Raw genomic sequence first — 23,196 nt, 5'->3', positions numbered from 1 at the left:
CACAACCAACGGATCAGATCAAAGCTCTGCAGTCCTGCCACATCCAGTCGTGAATGGTGGTGGACAATTAAACAACTAACGGGAGGAGGAGGCTCTGCAAACATCCCCATTCTCAATGATGGCGGAGTCCAGCACGTGAGTGCAAAAGACAAGGCTGAAGCGTTTGCAACCATCTTCAGCCAGAAGTGCCGAGTGGATGATCCATCTCAGCCTCCTCCCAATATCCCCACCATCACGGAAGCCAGTCTTCGGCCAATTCGATTCACTCCACGTGATATCAAGAAACGGCTGAGTGCACTGGATACAGCAAAGGCTATGGGCCCCGACAACATCCCGGCTGTGGTGCTGAAGACTTGTGCTCCAGAACTAGCTGCGCCTCTAGACAAGCTGTTCCAGTACAGCTACAACACTGGCATCTACCCGACAATGTGGAAAATTGCCCAGGTATGTCCTGTCCACAAAAAGCACGAAAATTCCAATCCGGCCAATTACCGCCCCATCAGTCTACTCTCAATCATCAGCAAAGTGATGGAAGGTGTCATTGACAGTGCTATCAAGCGGCACTTACTCACCAATAACCTGCTCACTGATGCTCAGTTTGGGTTCCGCCAGGACCACTCGGCTCCAGACCTCATTACAGCCTTGGTCCAAACATGGACAAAAGAGCTGAATTCCAGAGGTGAGGTGAGAGTGACTGCCCTTGACATCAAGGCAGCATTTGACCGAGTGTGGCACCAAGGAGCCCTGGTAAAATTGAAGTCCATGGGAATCAGGGGGAAAACTCTCCAGTGGCTGGAGTCATACCTAGCACAAAGGAAGATGGTAGTGGTTGTTGGAGGCCAATCATCTTAGCCTCAGGGCATTGCTGCAGGAATTCCTCAGGGCAGTGTCCTAGGCCCAACCATCTTCAGCTGCTTCATCAATGACCTTCCCTCCATCATAAGGTCACAAATGGGGATGTTCGCTGATGACTGCACAGTGTTCAGTTCCATTTGCAACCCCTCAGATAATGAAGCAGTCCGAGCCCGCATGCAGCAAGACCTGGACAACATCCAGGCTTGGGCTCATAAGTGGCAAGTAACATTCGCGCCAGATAAGTGCCAGGCAATGACCATCTCCAACAAGAGAGAGTCTAACCACCTCCCCTTGACATTCAACGGCATTACCATCGCCGAATCCCCCACCATCAACATCCTGGGGGTCACCATTGACCAGAAACTGAACTGGACCAGCCATATAAATACTGTGGCTACGAGAGCAGGTCAGAGGCTGGGTATTCTGCGGCGAGTGACTCACCTCCTGACTCCCCAAAGCCTTTCCACCATCTACAAGGCACAAGTCAGGAGTGTGATGGAATACTTTCCACTTGCCTGGATGAGTGCAGCTCCAACAACACTCAAGAAGCTCGACACCATCCAAGATAAAGCAGCCCGCTTGATTGGCACCCCATCCACCACCCTAAACATTCACTCCCTTCACCACCGACGCACTGTGGCTGCAGAGTGCACCATCCACAGGATGCACTGCAGCAACTCGCCACGGCTTCTTCGACAGCACCTCCCAAATCCGCGACCTCTACCACCTAGAAGGACAAGAGCAGCAGGCGCATGGGAACAACACCACCTGCACGTTCCCCTCCAAGTCACACACCATCCCGACTTGGAAATATATTGTCGTTCCTTCATCGTCGCTGGGTCAAAATCCTGGAACTCCCTTCCTAACAGCACTGTGGGAGAACCGTCACCACATGGACTGCAGCGGTTCAAGAAGGCGGCTCACCACCACCTTCTCGAGGGCAATTAGGGATGGCCAATCAATGCTGGCCTTGTCAGCGACGCCCACATCCCATGAACGAATAAAAAAAAAATTTGGAGGAGGCTTTTGAAGCACTTCTGGTATATTCTTTCATATATCATTTTGAGGGGCTTGCAAGAGAATTCCAGGGTTTAGGCAGAGAATTCTAGAGTTCAGGGGTTTAATATCTGACGCTTCTGCCAACACTGGGGTGAAATGACCCAAAATCCCAAATTTTATAAGAAATATCCGTGTTGTCACTTGCCTCGTTACTGTTTTATCTTCAAAACTGCTGGTTCAACTTAGTATGGGGAGATATTTTGCACAGAACTCCCTTTATGTGACATGACATTTCATTTCAGTGACATCATGAATAGGAACAGTGATTGAGGGCAGCGATTACAATTCATGATGTCACATAAGAAGCTGATTTAGGCAAGTCGCTAATTGCATTTCTGATTAGTAATTAAGAAAGTGATAGACACTGTCGGGCACGTGATCTCAAAACTCATTCGCATGGTGTAAACATGCGTACATTAACCTTTATGTATTTTTATTTCTAAAATGCTAAGATGAAAAGCAGTGTGCGTGAGTGTTCTTTGATCGTTATGAGTGCTGTACTGCCTCGGTAATTGAATGTTGATAGGTAAATAGACACCTGAAGTACATTGACCTGTTATTATGGGTGTAAGCAAGGCATTTTCTACTAAAATTAGTGCATGTAGTTAAAACAGTGTCGCCGTAGCCACACCTGTGGCTAGCCAGCAATTTCTATTGGACAATACTGCTCTAACCAGCAGTTCATCACTGTAAAAAAATGAATGCAAGTCACAGGTGCCCTCTACTTACAACACAGAGATTATGGAGCAATTCAGTGGAGTAAATTTACCTGTTAAATATTGGATCAGTATTACCAGTGGGATAGATACCATTATTTATAACACAAATCATATCAGATACATATAACGAAGTTAAAAATGTGCTGTGTCTGATCTGATTCATTAATTAAATGGATATGGTACCGCCCCAGTAGCAACAGGGTACACCAGTAAGAAAATACCAGCAATATTAAGCTAAAAATATATATTTTTTAAAAAAAGATTTGGCAGGGATTGTTGCTTCCATGAATGAACTGCAGTACTGACAAGATCACACATGTGGAAAAATACTGATAAGAGTGAAAAGTGATTTCATTAAGGATGAAACTGGATAAATTCAAAATTGAAAAACTAACTTCTGAAAGTAAAAGTTGATTTTATTTACAATGGGTAAGGGCTCCATGCATAAAATCAGATTATAAATATATTTAATACATGTTAAATGAACAGAACAACCACAATCCCTCTTCTATTTATTTTTTTCTATTTCATTTGCATGTCATTTTACCCTCACCATTCCTCGTCATGTGATCTCACCTTTACATTGTCTGTTCACCTCACAAGATGGACAGGTATACCATGGATTCCTCTATGGCCGAATGCCCTGCCCGGCCAACAGGGGAAATGTTTACATGCAGCAAGATTGACAGTCAATACTTGTCATGCCAAAATATTTTATATAGCAGCCTTTGAAAAACTGATCACTGGAAAGTTCAAGCGTTAGGAAGCAATAGGACACCAGCCAGTGAAAGAATATGCTGTCTATCTAAATTTCTGTGTTGCAAGACTGCCAACTGTTCAACTTCTCAACTAAAATATTGTGACAAAAATGAAACATTTTTGTCCAAGACTTGGCTTGATATAAGATTCTTTAACTCTCTCACCGTACACAATGGGGGCGGGGGGGGGGGGGGAAGTGGGGGGAGCGAAGCCGCTCAATTCAAATACAAAGTCTGTGTAATTTCTTCAAATAGGCATTTGACTGATAGCTCCTTTTGAATTGAATTATTTAAATTTATGAGGTCCTGATCAGCGTTTTAAAGGTATTTGATTTTTTAAAAATCAAACAGTCTGTCTGGAACCTCTGAAGACTTTAGTTAAACTAGTTAACTTGGGTAGTTTGAGAAAAAAGGAAAAAAATGAACCAAAACATAAGAAAATTAAGAACAGTTTAGCATAGAAGGTGCAAACTGCTTTCTAGTACAACATGGAGCTAAGTTCATCATCTGCCATAAAAATATATTAAGTCACTGCTACTATGCGTTTGTTCTATTACTGCTTAAGAAGCAAGGGTTTCCCTTTGAGAGTAGTCTGAAACACAGAAGTCAAAAATAGCTAGAATAAAAAAGGTAACAGAGGCCCTAAAAATTTAACAATCATTACCACAATCTAAAAAAATTCTAAATGAAGATTACCTCTTTGACTGAAGATGTGACAGATCAATTGATGTATCAGGATAACTAAAGTCTGCACTTTCTTCTTCACCTTGCTTTTCCTCAATCTCCTGGGTTTCTTTAGAATCTTTCAGATCAGCTTCCTCTTCATGTTGTTGTTTGTCTGATTCACCTTCAACATGCTCCTGTTGATCCTCTGCATCTCCTTGCACCTCTTCACACTGGTTGTTTTCAGCTTCTGTACCAGTCTCTTTGTCTTCACCACTACTGCTCTCATCATTGTCTGATTGGGCTTAACAAAATAATCTTTAATTAAAAAAAAATACATAAACCCATAAATAATATAGTCATTTAAGTATTAATTGAGCAACTCACAGTTTGAAAAGGAATCTACAAAAAGATTAGATGATAGTTTCTGTAGCTATATGTGGACAAATTATCTACAAAAATAAAACATTCAAAATACCGAAAATAAGTTTATCTATTACAGATCTGTGATGGCTATGAAATATTCTGAAGTTTTGCTCTGTACCAGTAAAGCAGTAAAGATTGTGTTCCTGTTTTGGGGTCGTTACTGGGAAAGCTTATAATGTTATCAAAAGACAGTTTACTCTCTTTTAATGTGGTAGCCATCATTTGTCAAATGAAGGTTGTTCTCCACGTGATTTTTTTATTCTATGACTTTCTATGGGCACCATCATTAATTTAAGGATCAGGAAGACTGGATGGATGGCTGCAAGGGGACCTCTTTGAGACGCTCATGGTCAAAACCAGAAAAGAGATATGAAGCACCAGTGGCTCGGTGGAGCAGATCATTGGCATGTTAAAGCAAAGTTGCAGATGCCTCACCCAATTAGGGTCATCCTGCAGCACAGCCTGGCCTTGGTATCCAAGATCCAAGCCTTTTGCATTTTACACAATTTCACCGTACAAAGTGGAATTACCAAATAGTGGGTTGAAAAACCGAGAACACGGCCAAGCCCTTAAGCTCTGGCATAGTTTCCACAGCAAATGCTCAGAGTTAGGCTTCAATCTGCAGTGATCGGTCATCAGTTATCATGTTGAGAGATCAGATTGAGACAGCCATTACCCATGGCTTCAACAACCTTTTACTTTCCAGAGGACTGCTCCCACAGATTTCTGGCCATGCTGACGGAACGGGAAATGGCAAGATCTGACATGGATGAAGATGTCTCTCTGCAAGGCCATATTCATATCACTCAGCTGCCTCGTTCAAATGACATTAGATGTTGTCAAAAGTGTGCAGGTTTAGGCAGTCACAACAGCATTACCCATGATGCCTGTAGTTGCTGGGCCACCTTCTGACGCAGCACGATGAAGTACTAGACCATCTCCATCCTTAGAGAAAGCCACTGACATGCAGCAGCCAACCACAGCAATTTTGTGAAGATCAGCAAATTTCTTCCTCGCCTCTGCCCAGGATCGGGCCACAGGCAAGTGAGCATTGATTCTTTCATAGTATCATAGTAGGTCCAGCTCAGGAAGAGACTATTCGGCCCATCGTGCCTGTACAGGCTCTTTGAAAGAGCTATCCAATTAGTCCCATTCCGCTGCTCTTTCCCCACAGCCCTGTAAATATTTTCCCTTCAAGTATTTATCTAATTCCCTTTTGAAAATTACTACTGAATCTGCTTCCACCACCCTTTAAGGCAGTGCATTCCAAATCATTTCTTGCTGCATAAAAAAATGTTTCCTCACGTAACCTCTAGCTCTTTTACCGATTAACTTAAATCTGTGTCCTCTGGTTACTAACCCTTCTGCCACTGGAAACAGTTTCTCCTTATTTACTCTATCAAAACCATTCATGATTTTGAACACCTCGATCAAATCTCCCCGTAGCCTTCTCTGTTCTAAGGAGAACAACCCCAACTCTCCAATTTTTCCAGATAACTGAAGTCCCTTATCCCTGGTACCATTCTAGTAAATCTCTTCTGCACCCTCTCTAAGGCCTATGACATTTCAGTAACCTTTCAGTGCTGCTCTTCACTGGAAAATGGCCCTAAATTCCAAAAAGGAGCAGGTCTTCAGGCTAGAGGACCTTCAAAGCTGTATTCTCAAATGAGGATATTCTGTCTGTAGCCTTTGCTCTAGCCATTTCTCCACCTCAGTAGCAGGATAATTTTTAAGGAGACAAGTAGGCCTTTAAGAGCATTATAGTGCAAGGTCCAAGGAGAAGTAATCCTGTGTGGGGACTGCATTATCAGCTGGTAGTTTTAAAGGCACAGTAAGGGAGGATCATGCAGATTCCCTCAAAAAAGCATCTTAAAGAGATATGTACTCTGAACTTACCCACTTGCTTATTTTACCTTACTCAACAGCATGTGTAAAACTAAATGAAGAACTGATACTGCCATTTTCCAGTTGGAGGAACAGTATAATGCACACGGTGAAAAGCTCGAAACAGTGGAGGTCCAAAGATACTTAGAGGTTCACGTACATAGATTAAAATGCCACAGACAGGAACAGAAAATAATCAAAAGGCTAATGGAATTCCGGCCTTTATATCTAGAGGACTAGAATATAAGGGGGTAGAAGTTATGCTACAGGTATACAAAGCCCTGGTTAGACTGCACCTGGAGTACTGTGTTCAGTTCCAGGCACCGCACCTTAGGAAGGATATACTGGCCTTGGAGGGAGCGCAGCGCAGATTTACTAGAACGAACCTGGACTCCAAGGGTTAAATTACGAGGATCGATTACACAAACTAGGGTTGTATTCCCTGGAATTTAGAAGATTAAGGGATGATTTGATTGCAGTTTTCGAGATATTAAGGGGAACTGATAGGATAGATAGATAGAAACTATTTCCGCTGGTTGGGAAGTCTAGGACTAGGGGACATAGCCTAGAAACTAGAGCCAGGACTTTCAGGAGTGAAGTTAGGAAACACTTCTACACGCAAAGGGTTGTAGAAGTTTAGAACTCTCTTCCGCAAACAGCAGTTGATGCTAGTTCAATTGTTAATTTTAAATCTGAAATTGATAGATTTTTGTTAACCAAAGGTATTAAGGGCTATGGGGCTAAGGCGGGTATATGGAGTTAGGTCACAGATCAACCATGACCTCGCTGAATGGCGGAACAAGCTCAAGGGGCTAAATGGCTTACTCCTGTTCCTATCAAATTTCCCATCATCTTCTGTTACACAAACTATCTACCTTTAAAAGATCCCATTAAAAATGCTTGACAAACCCTTTTTTTTGCATATAATAAATACACAGTGAAGTGCATTGTCATTTTCACAATGTCATTACAAGTCACAAAAGTCTCTTTTAGTTCTGCTTCCTCTACAAACAAAATATTTGCTGAATACAATTTTAATAAGGTTAGGTTGAACAAATAATTTCTCTGGAAACTCCAGAATTTTCTGTCATTTAAAAATTTTTGTATGGCCTTTCCTGTGTTACCTAAAGGTATAGTATCCTCAGCAAAAAGCTCAGATGTGCTGCTGGTTACTGTCTCCATGTCTTCATCCTGGATTTTCACCTTCCGTTCACCTACGTGCCTCCACACAAATTGCTCATCAACCTAAGTACAAGCAAAGCAAAGCACCCTTAAAACCTAATTGAGGAATAGTAATTAAATATCAAGCAAGGTAATTATCTATGTTCTAGTCTTGAATATCTAAACCAAAATACAAACTTCTATAGCAGGAGATAAACTTAACCCTCATGAGCAGGGTAGTTAATGAGCTCATTTAACAAATAAATTTAAAGTGGAAATTAGGTGTCAAAATTAGCATAATTTATTCTCACCTCTGGAATCCTGACAATGATGGGATGAAAATATTCTCTTTCGGCTGGCTGCAAGGGTTCTACATGGTATGAATTTGGACAATCTCAACCCACTTCTATTAGGCTTAGGCCTACACCTCAAAACTGCCCCTAATTTGGCACTAAATGGTAATTTCATTCCAGAAAGGCCACAAGGATGGCTGTGGTGGGAAATGGATGTCACACTGGTGCAGTATGGCATGCTCTTCTAGAGGTTGGGCTTAAATCACATCAGAGTAAAGGCAGCTTTACCGAAGTAATTAGGAAGAAAATCAAAAACATTCAGAGCTCAGTAATGGCTCATTAGACTACATCAGTATAAACACACAACTTCTGGATGGCACAGTAGTGCTGCAGGTTGAGCACTAACACACAATGCCACAAGTGGGAAGATAGCAGGTTCAATCACCTGCTCCACTCAGTTTCCAGTCTGCATTAAGAGAATCAGAGAGGAAGATAATGTCTGAGCAGATTCCTTGCCGCCATAGACATGCAACACACCACAGGAATTCTGCCTCCCGTATTAACTGAGAAACTATACAAATACACCTCCTGCAACATGACTTGCTATAATACTTTAGTATAGTTGCCAAAGATGGATAAGGAATCTACTACAATAGATTTTTCAGTTTTCTTTTTCATTTCATCCCAAATTTCTAGAAAATATCAATACATTACCTTAAACAAAAAGCCAAATCCCATCATAAGATACGAAGGTGGGAGGTAATTCTTTTTACCTGGAAATATCAAATAATGCTGTGAACATTGCAGCGTAAATGTATTAGCACTGTTTTGGGAGATCAAGAAAATACTATATAAACAATAAAGCACCTGCAAAACATTACTCAACAGATTATCAGATCCAAGAAAAAAAGACATGCAAATTATTGTTATAATAAAAACATTTTCTTTATCCTAAGACCTGTTGATATTTAATGAAATTTTTTTTACCTATATCAAAATATTACACAATGTTTCACATGGCAAGGGGATTAATGGTTTTATAAAGTGTTCTTTTATACAGCTTAAAATTTATATATAAAAAATGACTTATTGCTCAATTGTGATGAAACAACTCAACTGGTTGAAAGCCTAAAATAAACGTGAAAATTGGGTTAAGTGATCAAAAAAGTCAAGTGATCAATCCATCAATCAAAATGAATTACAGTAACAAGCTTCTTACCTCTAATCATGAAACTTCCTGTGGTCAGGTATTCTCCTGAAGGTGCTGTTTTTGATACCTGAAAGTTTAAGATGGCAGATTTAAGAACATCTTTTCTATTTTTTTCCATGTTTGTTTTAAAATAAGTATAAATAATAATTACGACCCAGTGTCCCGTGGTACCAACAATTAGTGCAGTGCACCATGGAACAAGCAGCTCAATCTTTGCACTCTGACTGTCATCAAACAGTGGGTGTTTGACTTTAAACCAGATGAGCAAGTGAAGCTGCAGAGGTCGAGGCCTGGCTAATAGGGAAAAAAAATTTAAAAGCACCACAAAAACAATAGGGGTGAAATGCCACCACAAGATACACCACAGCAACAGTACAATAGCATTAGTCAGGAGCATGGAGATGTTCTAGAATGAAAGACTGCAAAGGACAAAAAAGTAGAATCAAATAAAGTTAATATGTTTTTTGAGGGATTGGTGGGGCTCAGACACACACAGTTTCTAGAACTTTTCAGATCATCACTTTAAAACCATTATCCTGGCCATCTGGTAAAACTATTATTTCTGCTAACCTCAAAACCACTGCAATGCAGTACAATACCATTAAATTACCTTTGGACTGCATTCCTATATGTTAGGGACTACTGATGACACAATGACACCATAGTGAGGTAGGAGACCAGTTCATGCCTGCAGTTACTCAAACACTGAGTTACAAATCATAGCCGTACTGTTGTGTGAAAGTGCCAAGCAGATTACAGGCACATGCCCATAGGGAGGGAAAATTAGAGGGAAAGTCACTCTGCTGCACCTTCTGGTGGACAGACATTCACAATGCAGCAGGACACATGACCATACTCTATGTTGGGAATAGAGAATGTGGCACAGAGTCTACAGAGGGAAGGGGAAGAAAAAAAAACTTTAAAATATATTTTTAAAAGCATCATAAAGATATGCAACATTAAACATAACCAGAATAAACTGTATGAACATATAATTTCATCTTTTCACATACTTTCATTTTTGCTCTTTTTGATTATCGTTCACTGAGCCATCACTATGTACAATTCCTAATTAAGCCAGGACTATTACAGCATTTAGAAAAAAAAAAATTTAAAAATAATCTTCAGATTTTTGTACAGAATACATTACCAAATAAATCTTGTTTTCATGAATACTACATAAACTAGCTTCACTGACATAGTGGTAGATTTTTATCTTCACCACCTGTGCCATAATCTAGCAGAGTAAATCGCCTACTCGATTTTTATCCCATTGATTTCAATAGCTAGGCGATCAGTCCGCCAGATTACCGCCCAGGCTGTGAAAATGAAAATCTGTCCCAGTGTTTGGATACTGAGTCAGCAGTGACTCAGTAGTAGCACTCTTGCCTCTGAGTCAGAAGGTTGTGGGTGCAAGTCCCATTCCAGACACTTGAGCACATAATCCAGGTTGACACTCCAGTGCATTACTGAGGGAGTGCTGCACTGTCAGAGGTGCCATCTTTCGGATGAGACATTAAACCGAGGCCCCATCTGCCCGCATAGGTGGACATAAAAGATCCCAGGGCACTATTTAAAGAAGAGCAAGGGAGTCCTCCCCAGTGACCTGGCCAATATTTATATCGCAAGCAAAATCACTATAAACAGGTTATCTGGTCGTTATCACATTGCTGTTTGTGGGGCCTTGCTGTGTGCAAATTGGCTGCCGCATTTCCTACATTACAACAGTGACTACACTTCAAAAGTACTTCTTTGGCTGAAAAGAGCTTTGGGACGTTCTGAGGGTGCGAAAGGCACTATATAAATGCAAGTCCTTTTCTTTCTATTAGCAATCAAAAGGTTAACTGTGATTTTTAACTACAGACTGTCCAAGCAATGTCTAATCTGGGGATCTCTTCAGTGCAATACTGCAAAACAAAACTCCATAGTAGCTGCTTACCTGATTATGATAGACCCACCAAGCACTAGTAATTACACGTGCATCCCATGCAGCGCTGTAACAAACTGCCATTGTGCCAGCTTCCGTCAATGTACGTGGAGGAATTGGCACCCCTGCAAATAAAGAATGATTTCAATAAGGTTGCCCATCAGAAAAATAAAAAGTGGCAGAAAGTTAACATTGAAAAGTAAATGAATTGACCTTTTTGGTTCTTGATGACACAACTGGTGGCACCATGGAGGTCAGCATGTACATAAATATCACCTAGAAAACAAAAATCAAAATGGAATGCTGATTGAAAAAAAGCCACCATAAAAATAACATGAAGCTGACAGTGCTACAACTGACCTCTGTGCTCCTAGGTTCGGGAAAGGAAATTGGTTAGGGTTCCTGATGGTTGCTATTCAGTGAATGCGCATGTGTGGACATTAAAAAGGATTGGGCTTAGTTTTAATGCCTTTTGGTTTTGAATAACTTGCCAATTTGGCTCACAAGAATAATGGCCACAGACAGGTACTGAAAGGTGATGGGTGAGGGGAAATCTGTACAAGCAGTTGACTTATACTGATTTTGCAGGAAATTTGCAAACAGCTTCACATTTAACTTCATTAAAACCCCAGGAGATTTGTATAAGGCTGATCAAATCACCACGTGTACAGATTATCACATCTTTCAGGAGAGATGATGTCGGGAGAAAACTGCCTATCTCAAGGGGATTGGAATACAAAAATTAGGAAGTGATGCTTCACGTATAGAGTCTTGGTTAGACCTCATCTGGAGTACTTAGTTCATTTTTGGGCACTGAACCTCAGGAAAGATATACTGGCCTTCGAGGGGGTACAGTGCAGATTCAACAAAATGATACCAGGGCTTAAGGGTTAAATTATGCAGACAAGTTGCATAAACTTGATTTGTATTCCTTAAGTTTAGAAGGTTGAGGGATGATCCAATCAAGGTCTTTAAAATGATAAAGGGATTTGATAGGGTTGATACAGAGAAACTATTTCCTCTGGTGGGGGAATCCAGAACAAGGGAGCATAATCTTAAAATTAGAGCTATGCCATTGAAGGATGAAATCGGGAAGCACTTTTTTCCACTTAAAGTGTAGTGGAAATCTGGAAAACTCTCACCTAAAAGGTTATGGATGCTGGGTCAATTGAAATTTTCAAGATGGAGAACAATAGATTCTGTTAGGTAAGGGTATCAAGGGATATGAAGCAAAGGCAGGTAAATGAAACTGAGGTACAGATTAGCCATGATCTAATTGAATGGCAGAACACATTCGAGGGGCTGAATTGACTACTCCTGTTCCTATGCCCCATGTTAAAAAAGACTTGTAAATACTAATGCAGTTATCAAACACTTATGTTCCCAGTAAGAAACCTCAGTTGTAAGAAGTAGAATCACTGTCCGCAATTTCTATTAGCAACAAATATAAATCAATTAACTGCAATTATATTTTTTTAGTCTAAACAAATGATTGTTATTGTTATTTGCAAAGGCACCATTTGGGGACAATTCAGGAGGGGTTGTTGAAAGAATTTCTCTGCAGCTTTTTTCAGGGTTCACATCTCCTAAACCATTAACATTTTATATACTACGATTAGGACCCCCCGAAATCATCTTTTTTGCACTTTACAATCTAGAAAGGAGGTTCATAAACAGCCCCCATCAAAGTATCTAAAATAGTAAATGGTATAAATAGGTATGGTAAACCCAAATTACTACTTTAATTTGCCAAGCAGAATCATAAATGGAAATTGGTGAAATGTAAACTTAGAACAGTTACGTCAAGAAAAACGTCTTTATTCAAAGCCTGATAATCTACCGAGCTAAGTAACAGAGCCAGGAACACTATTCAAAATTAGATGTCTTAGTGATAGAATTAATTTACTGGAGGAATGAGTTTTGATGTGCTGAATGGCCTTTTCTCAACCCTGAGTCTTCATATGTTCTTAATCCTCATTTCTAGAAGATGCTTGGCATAGTTTAAACAACTCAGCCTAATTTCCTGGTGACTTTGCATCAGACACCAATCACACTGAATTGTGTGTTAAAATAATAAGTGATAATTCTGTAGATGCAAAAAACAAGAACATCAGAAAAAAAAATCAAGCGGTACATACAAACCTGATTTAAGGTATCGTTTGACAATCATCTCATTTTGCTGCTGGTCTCGACCTGCTATTACGAGGTAATTTTCACTGCTGATAAACCACAAGAATTTCTCAAACCTGCCAAAGAAAAACATAAACTAGTAGTAACGAGCTGCGATATATTAAAATCATTTACTCTCAAGTTTGAAGCTAACCATTATAATGGACTAATCGAAAAGCCAATTGCAAATCTTAAATATCCCACAGTTTAGGAGGTTCACTACAAATCCATAAAAATAATTTTTTAGTCATGGAGTTAACTATACCTTCCTGCATATATTAGAACATTTTTAAAAATAGACAAAACTTGATAGTTCATCTGTGGTACCAAATTTAAAAAGCACAACAAAATTTAGAATCAATCAATATTGCAGTTAAAAATAACACCGAAAACAAACTCAATTTTAAAGACTTCAAACAGATGACTTTCATCTGTATTATTTCACCAATATCCAACCAATAACACATTCGGAACTGAGTTCTGGCTGACGCATCATCGCCATCATTAACAAAATGTAGCCTCTCAGGTTTAATTAGAATGAAAAGATTTGATCGTTCATTGTGCAAATAACAAGGCACAACATTTATAGATGGCATTTTTATATAGAGTTTGAACCTGTTATATTATGTGAAAAATAAATATTGACCAAAATTTTAGGAGAACATTTAAAATGTTTAGTTATGAAATGATATTTTCATTTTAATTCTCCCTTGACAAAATTATGATGTGGAGATGCCGGTGATGGACTGGGGTTGACAATTGTAAACAATTTTACAACACCAAGTTATAGTCCAACGATTTTATTTGAAATTTACTTTGAAATTTATTTGAAATTTCAAATAAAATCGTTGGACTATAACTTGGTGTTGTAAAATTATTGACAAAATTACTATGAGAAACAAACAATGGAAAGCTACCCCAGTGACACATGATTCTGTATATCTTCAAGTAAAAAGTCACAACTTCAATATTTGTTGCCCTATGTTACACTGCTTCAACCTTCAAACTGAACCTAGTTTATTGCAGTAAGGACATTTCCTTCAGGGACTTGGTGGTGCAGTGTGTTAGCAGGTCGTGCTTTCACATCTGAGACCCAGTTCTGAACCTAGTCCAGACTGATGGGATAAAGATCTCCGCTCTTTGGTGTCTGTAAATATCCTTTATGAAATAACTTAGGAAATTTCAATTCATGTCTTAGTGAATGTGGGCACAGCACAAAACAGTCCGGAAATTGGCACTAAATGACACTCAATTAGAGACTACATAAGAATCATTGGTTGTTATGGTTTGGGATTCTGTGACCATTTTTTTCCACAAATAAGACCTAGACATGAGCTGTCCAACTATATTAGTCACCTTGATGCTATCTTAATTGAAATCACCTATTCTTACTCTAATCCATTTAATAACTGAAATGTCAAAGACTGAAGAAATACGTGGAGGCAAAATAGTCCAATTCAGAAAGAGTGGTGAAAGGATGATATAAAAGTTTACAAAGAACCCAATTTTTTTTATATCACTCTAGTTTGTTCACTCTCCATGTACATAATACATACCACACAACCTACCAATACACTTTTCTTGCCTTTTGAATAGTAATGACTGTTTGAACTTCTTTCAATGTCTTTTTTGTCTTCTTTTCTGCTGATTTAAATGCCTAAAAGAAAAACAAATTAAGAATACATTAATTATAAAGAAGTTAAAAGATTAAAGTTAGAAGTTAAAAAAAACTTAACAGATGGCAAGAACATCTTTAATCTAGTTATTCTGCTGCCGGAATCTATAGCACAAGCAGACAAACATCAGTAAGTAATGAGTCATGAGGAAAACTCAAAAGAATTAAATTTTGACAAAACATCCAGATCAGATGGGATACATCCTGGAATCCTAAAAGAAAACTAGAAGATATAGATACGACTCTGGGTAATATATATATATTTTTATAAGAGCTCCATAAACAAAAGTGCAGTTCCTGAGACCAAGAGGTTTTCTAACATTATCCTAATATTTAAAAAAGGAATGAGATGATTACAGAACAACCAAAGGATGAATAAGTGACCCTCACTTGAAGTCAGAAAGAAATTCTGTGCTACTAAAGACATATTAACCAGGATTAAAAATAAAATCTCTTCCTCTCCATCTCAATTTATTTCTTACTTACACATACTGGGGAGATGGCATATGGAGGCATCTTCCTGCAGTGCAGCAAAAAACAAAATCAGAACTGAAGTTGTCACCTGGCTACTCTCACTACCGCTTATGACCAGTCTAATAGCAACAACAGTGGAAGCCTGGGAACAGATCGCTAGCCCCTCAACCTCAAGAGATCTATGGCTCAGTGAAATCTGTACACAGAAAAAATGGGGAGGGAAATGCAGTGCACATTGTGTCGACTTTCTAAAAATGTCTACAGCACCAGATGTCAAAAGTTAACAAAAGTATTTCAATGTGAAGTACTTCCTACCTTTTCTGCAGCTTCAATTGTCTTCTGTTCCTTCTTCGCTGCATGTCTTTTGTGATCATAGTATCTGCACCAAAATATCATTTGAAAAATAAGAAAATGCTTACACAATGCACAATTAAATAATGCTTAATTAACATTAACACCTGTTAACCATCTGCAATTGAATATAAAAACAACAGGCATTAGAACAACTTGATCCAACCCTTCCATTTTCCTTTTGTCATTACAGGATGGGTTCTTTTTATATCTGTGCTCTTCAATGATTATAATTACATTAACCATATGTACAGCTATTGTTAAATATGCTTATTGAACCACGAATTAGTGGCACATGATAATTCAATGCAATGTTATGCAGAATATTAAGACATGGAATCAGGTTGGTGAGGCATTAGTCTTAGATAGGATACTGAGGAGGTGGTGAGCAGAGACTAGATGCTACCCCAAAAATAGCAAGAAAAATAATTAACAGGTCACTCAAACCCATTCTCATGCACCTCCTAGTAATTAACTCAAGCATCACTGGCAGAGTCCTTCAAGTTACAGTCTATCTCTGCTGGTAAAATAAATTGGGTCATAGGGACATTGAGGGAGAAGATAAGTTAACATAAAATTGGGGATCCTTATTTATTGTACATGGGAACACTTCAGAATGCGAAAAATCAAGCACTACACTTCAAAAGTGTGAAATGCTCAACAGTTAGCAGTCCAGGGTACAGTGTTCCACAATTCCCTCAAAGACATAATTAAAAGTTTTATCCATTTCTTCATACTGAAATTATAAAGAAAATATCTCACCGTTAATGGCAGAAGTCATTATTGGTAAAATATTCTAAATGTCTAATGATTTCAATAATAAATCGATAAAATATTCAATTAGAAAATCAGTTTATGCAACTGTAGCTTAAACTTTAGAGATAGGAACATAGGAACAGAAGTAGGCTATTCAGCCCCTTGTGCCTGCTCCGCCATTTGATAAGATCATGGCTGATCTGCGATCTAACTCCATATACCTGCCTTTGGCCCATATCCCTTAATACCTTTGGTTGCCAAAAAGCTATCTATCTCAGATTTAAATTTAGCAATATATTTTAAATCTGAATAGAATACAACCTCAAATTTTAATCTTAAAGTTAAAACAATTGTATTAATATATTCAATTTAAGAGAAAGTATCAAAGTCAATCACAGGTATTGTAGGTTTTCTAGATGAACACCTACTTTTTTGCATTAGCATATGCAGATAGGCTAAGATCCACATCCACTAATATCGGTTTGTTTTTCTGTAACACTTTTTTCTGCTGTTTATTCTTGTTCTTTTTCTTCTTGCCTTTTGTTTCTTCATTTTGAGCATCTTCATCCAGATCAACACTTTGTTGATCTGGATGATCAACACTTTGTTGATCTTCATCATCAGTTGCATATGGGTTTCTAAAGAGTACAGAATTAAAACTATACGTTATACAATGGTTACTGACAGACCACAGAATAAATCAACATCCTAGACCATCCACTTTCCTGTCCTTGAAAAATGAGAGGGTGGGGAAGACAGAAATAACAATAAGGTAGGAAGAAAAATCCAAGCTAGAGTCTCTGACATTTCATTTTCTTTTTAATAGAACAAATTTGAAAACATTTTATTTATAAGAACGTAAGAGCAGTCAAGGGTGAGAAAAGGCTATTCAGTCCATGAAAGCTCATCTCTCCAATAAACTCATTTTAAATTGACTTCCTAACATTAAAATCTTCTTTTAAAAATTGAATAAATACAAGATGGGAGGTGACCAGGTTTGACAGGTACAGTCCTAATCAGCTGTTGCACAAATGTAGAATGTCCTTGACTCAGCAGAAACAGGGTGGTATGGGAGCTAAAATCAAAGCAATCCATTTATAGGTTTTCTTTTCTGCCACAGCTATCTTAAAGCTGGGCGGCTGAGGCACCTACCTAGCTCAGGCAGGAGCCTTATGAATTATCCTATATTGGGATCATATCACGTAGATAGGACTTCAAAGCCATTTTTCGGCTTACTGGGCACAGAATCCATTGTGGACGCTCCATTCAGTAGAAGCTGTTGTACCAGAAGTAGATACCCTCTGGATCCCACAAAAATAATTTGGGCCACTGCTGCTGCTGGCTCGCCCCTTCCGCGTTCCCAAGAACTTCCCGATGACTTGCCTTGCTGCTGCTAGGCAGCTTCTGAGCTATTCGATATTGCGCCTGTCCAAACCAGAAAACCTGTCTTGGACGCCGGTTTGGGGAAGGCAGCTCGTCAGCTCCATTTAAATGAGGCCTGTCTGTTAAAACGGACTAGGCCTCCTGATGCACGGGAGTTAAAATTCCCCCTATGGCATCCATCTGTAAGCAACTGGCTATTTAAAAAGGTCATGATTATCTGACAAACTGCCTTGGCAGGAATAACGAGTGGATTAGTAAACAGCACTGCACATGTCATCAATGCTATTGATAGAATTTTTTTTTCAAAATCTAAAACAATAACACTTTTCATTTTTCATTGCCATAATTTCAGAACATGAAAGCTGTCAATAAAGATGAGAATAACATTTTCAGTATGTATCCATTATCAAATATGAACAAAATAAACATTATCCTACTACAAAAATAACAGGGCATTGGAAAAGAAGTGGGCAGAAAAATGGCAGAAAAAATTTACGGCAGACAAGTGCGAAGTACTGCACATAGGAAGGGAAAATAAGCAACACATACTTCATGAATGGTGCTGCAATAGCTGAAAAGAGTATTAGCAGAATTGGTGCTAGACACATCCAATCAATAAAGTCAACAGAACGCTGAACTATATATAGGCAAAACAATAGAAGACAGAGGAATTCAGGATTAAAGTGTGCAGTGCTGTGGTCAGACCACACATCAAATACTGCATCCAGTTTTGGTCGCCAAGACACAATGGAGATATTCAAGCAGTGGAGGCAGTGCAGACAAGAGCCATAAGGCTGATCCCTAGTAGTGTCATGGGTCTGAGTTATGAGGAAACACTGGAGAAACATGGGCTTTTCAGCCTGGAAAGGAGGCATCCGAGAGGTGACCATATACAGGTATATAAGATAGCCAAGGAAATAGACCAGTTCTGAAGAAAGGTCATCGACCTGAAACGTTAACTCTGTTTCTTTCTCCACAGATGCTGCCTGACTTGCTGAATATTTCCAGCATTTTCTGTTTTTATTTCAGATTTCCAGCATCCGCAGTATTTTGCTTTTGAAATAGACCTGATGGCCTTTTCACAATAAGCACTTAAGTAGCTTATGTACTCCCCAATGCTTAACCTTATGATGTTGTGATATCCCAGTTAATAGCATGTTTGTAAAGTATTAACTGATGTATCTCTGTGTCTGACGTTATCTTTAAAGCTCCGGTAATTAGAAGTTAGTCACTTTACTCAGTAGTGTACTGTATCTTTATGTGATTGGTTAGGTTTGTGTACTTTGGACTGGGTAATGTAAAATGATCCAAAGGCCAGTTAAATTTTAAGAATCTAAAAACTCATACGTGAATAGTAGAAATCCAGTTCAGGACAAAGATTAATTCGATTCCTTTTAATGCGTTTAGACTGAATATCAGAAGCTCCAAGAGTATATCTCATATATACAGATATGTTCTACCATCTACACAGCTATCTTACACAACCGTTGCACCAAAATACACAATTTCGAAGTCTATTAGTCTATTCAACAAGTTATTTATAGTGGAACCATAAAATTGCAACTAAACCAAAGGGTTGTGATGGCACCATAAATCATCAGAGGGATTTACATGCATCGTTGACCCCAAAGATTAGGAGACGTGTAACGATATGTTATTATCAGTTGTTTTGTGTATATGGAAGAGTTTGAAGGTCACTTGTTATTTTTGACTAACAATAGCCCAAGTTACATTTGCAGTCGGGCATTCTACTCCATTGTGATTTAATTACTTAAGGATCAAAAAATAACTTAAAGGAAAATTTGTAAATCTTGAACTTTTCAGTGCTATAGTCATGCATTTATACATTTACTGCAAATGTCTCTTAAAAAATAATTTTGCAAGAAGCTCAAACACAATGGGGGTAATTTTAACCCCCAAGAATGAGTGGGTTGGGGGCAGATGGGCAGTAAAAATATTTGATTTTTGCAGTGGGACCGCATCCCGGCTCCAACGTGCCCACTTCCGGGTTCAACCCAGGCGCATTTGGATACGCGCGCAACAGAAACCCGGAAGTCCCATCCCCGCTTAAAGCCAGTGGGCCGATATTTAAAGGGGTAATGTACCTCATTGCGATAGGTGAGGCACTTAATTTTTTGTGTATTAAAAATGTCAAATGAATTTAACTTTATCTGTTCAGGTTTCCCATCGCTTCTGATTCACGTCAGGTGAAAGCAGGCAAGAAGGGCCGGATCCACGAGGTGAGTGCCTTTACTGCACTGTTTATGGGTCAGGAGGAGCAGGTGTGCTCAATCTAGGCCTAACAAGCTCACCTGGCGGGATCGGATCCCCGTGATCGGCCGACCTCGCCAACCCCCCCTACCCCAATGTTGGACCCCTCCCCCCAACTACTCCAAGACTCACCCGATTTCATCCACGTCCCCCCACCCCTCCGATTTCTTCCACGACCCACTATCTCTCTCTCCCTCCCTCCCTCCTTCCTCTCCAATTCGCGACTCCTTTCCCTTCCAATAGGCAGTCAGCCTGTCAATCTGGCTGTCTGGTGCGTGGGAAACCCAGAAGCACAAATACTCACCTTCAGTTGAGTTGCGATCGCAGATTGCGACGCACTCACTTAACTTCTGGACTCCCCACGCGAATATCTACGGACGCACTGGGTTCCTGGCTCCGAGCTAAAATCATGACCTTTGTCTGCACTTAAATATAAACGTTATCATTTTGTTGATGGCACAAACAACAGAGTGCAAGAGAACTCAAGCAACCAGATTCACATCAGCGAGTACTTTTTATACCTTTATCTTCCAATTTACCATAAATTAGAATGAGACAAAAGGGAGCTATCATACTATTTTTCACAATTGCAAACTGATTAATTTTAGTGCTAGTTTTTCTGTGTTGAAATCCTTCCTCAATATATGGTACATCTTCAATAATATTTTTTGGATTAAGAGCTTACATTGACAAAAATAAAAAGCTTACTTCAGCAACATTGTGATATGATTGGTGTTCAGCTTCAGCTCTTTAATGGAACAAGCTACAGGGTCTTCTTGACCTTGTGCTTCCTTTACAATGCTTCCAATTTCTGTCCAGTCAATCTGGTTAGCTAAGGCACTGCGTATCACTTCAATGGCTTTATCAACAATGGTCAGATTGATTTCGATTAGCTCCCCCTTCACCTTATCATATTCCTATTGAAAGAGAGAAATGCAGACATAAAAATGTATGTATTTTTACCACAACATTCATTTATAAAGCAGTAAAATGTCCCAAGGCACTTCAGAGATATAATCAAAAAAAATGAACACCAAGTCAACGAAGGACATATTAGGTGGATGACCAAAAGCTTGGTTGAAGAAGTGGGTTTCAAGGAATGTCTTAAAAGGAGACCGGGTTAAAGGGGATAAGGAAAGAACTACAGAGCATGGAGCCTAGGCAGAAAGTTTGAGGGCAGGGAGGCGAGGTTTGAGGCCATGAAGCCATTTAAACAACAGGATAAGAATTTTAAATTTGAGGTGTTGGAGGACTAGGAGCCAAAGTAGGTCACTGAGGACAGGGGTGACGGTGAACGGGAATTGGTGTGGGATAAGATACAAGTAGCCTCAGTTTATGGAAGATGGGGGGCGGTCAGTAAAGCATTGGAATAGCCAAGTCTGAAAGTGACAAAAACATGGATGAGGGTTTCAGCAGTAGATGGGCAGAGGGAGGGGCAGAGGGTTATGATGTTATGGAGGTGGAAGTCAATGGTCTTTATGATGGAGAGGATATGGGGTCAGAAGCTCAAACACTTTGGGGTAAATTTTAACCCTAAGAACGGGTGGGTTGGGAGTGGGTGGGCAGTGAAAATGCTAAGTTTTTGGAGCGGGACCATATCCCGGCTCCAAGGCACCTAATTCTGGATTTAACTGCCTGTGCACAGCAGACACCAAGAAGTTCCGCCCCCACTTAAAGCTGCGGGCCGATACTTAAAAAGGCAATTTATCTCATTCAGATACTTGAGGTACTTAACATTTTGTGTATAGTACAATTTAAACAACTTTAACCTTACCTGTTTGGATTTCCCATAGCCTCCGAATCACATCAGGTGAAAGCAGGCGGGAAGGGCTAGATCCATGAGGTGAGTGCTTTTATTGCAATGCTTGTGAGCCCAGAGGAGCAGGGATGCTTCATCCAGATCCAACAAGATCACCTGATCGACAGGACTCCCACACAGCCGACCACTCTCCCAACCCATCCCGATCCACAATGCTTGCTGACCACCACCCCCAACTCGATGTCGTCCACGTCCCCCCACCTCCTTCGATTTTTTTCCAAGCCCAATGATCTCTCCCTCCCGCCCCCTCTCTGATATGCAGTACCTTTCACTGCTGACAGGTGATCAGCCGATCAATCAGGCTGGCTGCCGGGCGCAAAATCTATAAGTATTATTGATGGGCCTCATTAAGGTCGCCCACTTACCTTCCGGATTTTGCACCCCGAAATCTTCCCTCCCGCTCCCCTCCTGGAAGTTAAAATTTACCCCTTTGTCTCTACTTACATATAAATGTTAGTATTTTGTTGATAAGAATATAAGAACATAAGAAATAGGAGCAGGAGTAGGCCAAGCGGCCCCTTGAGCCTGCTCCCCATTCAATAAGATCATGGCTGATCTTCGACCTCAACTCCACTTTCCGCCCGATTCCCACATCCCTTGATTCCCCTAGAGTCCAAAAATCTATCGATCTCAGTCTTGAATATACTCAACGACTGAGCATCCACAGCCCTCTGGGGCAGAGAATTCCAAAGATAAACAACCCTCAGTGAAGAAATTCCTCCTCATCTCAGTCCTAAATGGCCAACCCCTTATTCTGAGACTATGCCCCTACTTCTAGACTCTCCAGCCAGGGGAAACAGCCTCTCAGCATCTACCCTGTCAAGCCCTCTCAGAATCTTATATATTTCAATGAGATCATCTCTCATTCTTCTAAACTCTAGTGAACCTTCATTGCACCCCTTCTAAGATAAGTACATCCTTCCTTAGGTAAGGAGACCAAAACTATACATAGTATGCCAGGTGTGGTCTCACCAAAGCTCCGTACAATTGCAGCAAGACTTCCTTACTCTTGTACTCCAACCCCGTTGCAATAAAGGCCAACATACCATTTGCCTTCCTAATTGCTTGCTGTACCTGCATGTTAACTTTGATGTACCTGCATGGCATAAACGATCACAGTGCAAAGACAGTCATTCATCTTGGGAATCTGAACAACCAGATTCACATCAGCAAATGGCCTACCCTCTGGTGACAAAAAGTGCATAATGAAAGAAGACTCAAATGAAGAAAGCAACAAAGTAACTTCAAAAGCAACTTGCATTTACATAATGGTTCAACATAATATTCCATGCAAGTTGCTTCACATAGGAGAAAGCAGATGCCGTTCAGTAATGGAAGAGTTA

At 39.8% G+C, this 23,196-nt stretch overlaps 1 protein-coding gene across 2 annotated transcripts in view; it reads right to left on the bottom strand.

Moving 5' to 3' along the window:
* LOC137326579 (ribosome quality control complex subunit NEMF-like) overlaps positions 1 to 23,196 on the bottom strand; it is a 66,750-nt gene that overhangs the window by 15,118 nt on the left and 28,436 nt on the right. For both annotated transcript variants that reach the window (XM_067991825.1, XM_067991826.1), the window contains exons 13-23: positions 20,743 to 20,951; positions 16,809 to 17,018; positions 15,589 to 15,652; positions 14,693 to 14,781; positions 13,098 to 13,201; positions 11,169 to 11,231; positions 10,968 to 11,080; positions 9,038 to 9,095; positions 8,533 to 8,591; positions 7,489 to 7,609; positions 4,088 to 4,358 (exon numbers count right to left, since the gene is read on the bottom strand). In XM_067991825.1, the coding sequence (XP_067847926.1) occupies positions 4,088 to 4,358; positions 7,489 to 7,609; positions 8,533 to 8,591; positions 9,038 to 9,095; positions 10,968 to 11,080; positions 11,169 to 11,231; positions 13,098 to 13,201; positions 14,693 to 14,781; positions 15,589 to 15,652; positions 16,809 to 17,018; positions 20,743 to 20,951 (1,361 nt within the window). The remainder of the gene's footprint in view (positions 1 to 4,087; positions 4,359 to 7,488; positions 7,610 to 8,532; positions 8,592 to 9,037; positions 9,096 to 10,967; positions 11,081 to 11,168; positions 11,232 to 13,097; positions 13,202 to 14,692; positions 14,782 to 15,588; positions 15,653 to 16,808; positions 17,019 to 20,742; positions 20,952 to 23,196) is intronic.

The sequence above is a fragment of the Heptranchias perlo genome, chromosome 10, assembly GCF_035084215.1.
Source record: "Heptranchias perlo isolate sHepPer1 chromosome 10, sHepPer1.hap1, whole genome shotgun sequence".
NCBI classification, from domain to species: Eukaryota; Metazoa; Chordata; class Chondrichthyes; order Hexanchiformes; family Hexanchidae; genus Heptranchias; species Heptranchias perlo.
The sequence above is the reverse complement of the archived record's forward strand: the minus strand, read 5'-3'. Positions and strand labels throughout refer to the sequence as shown.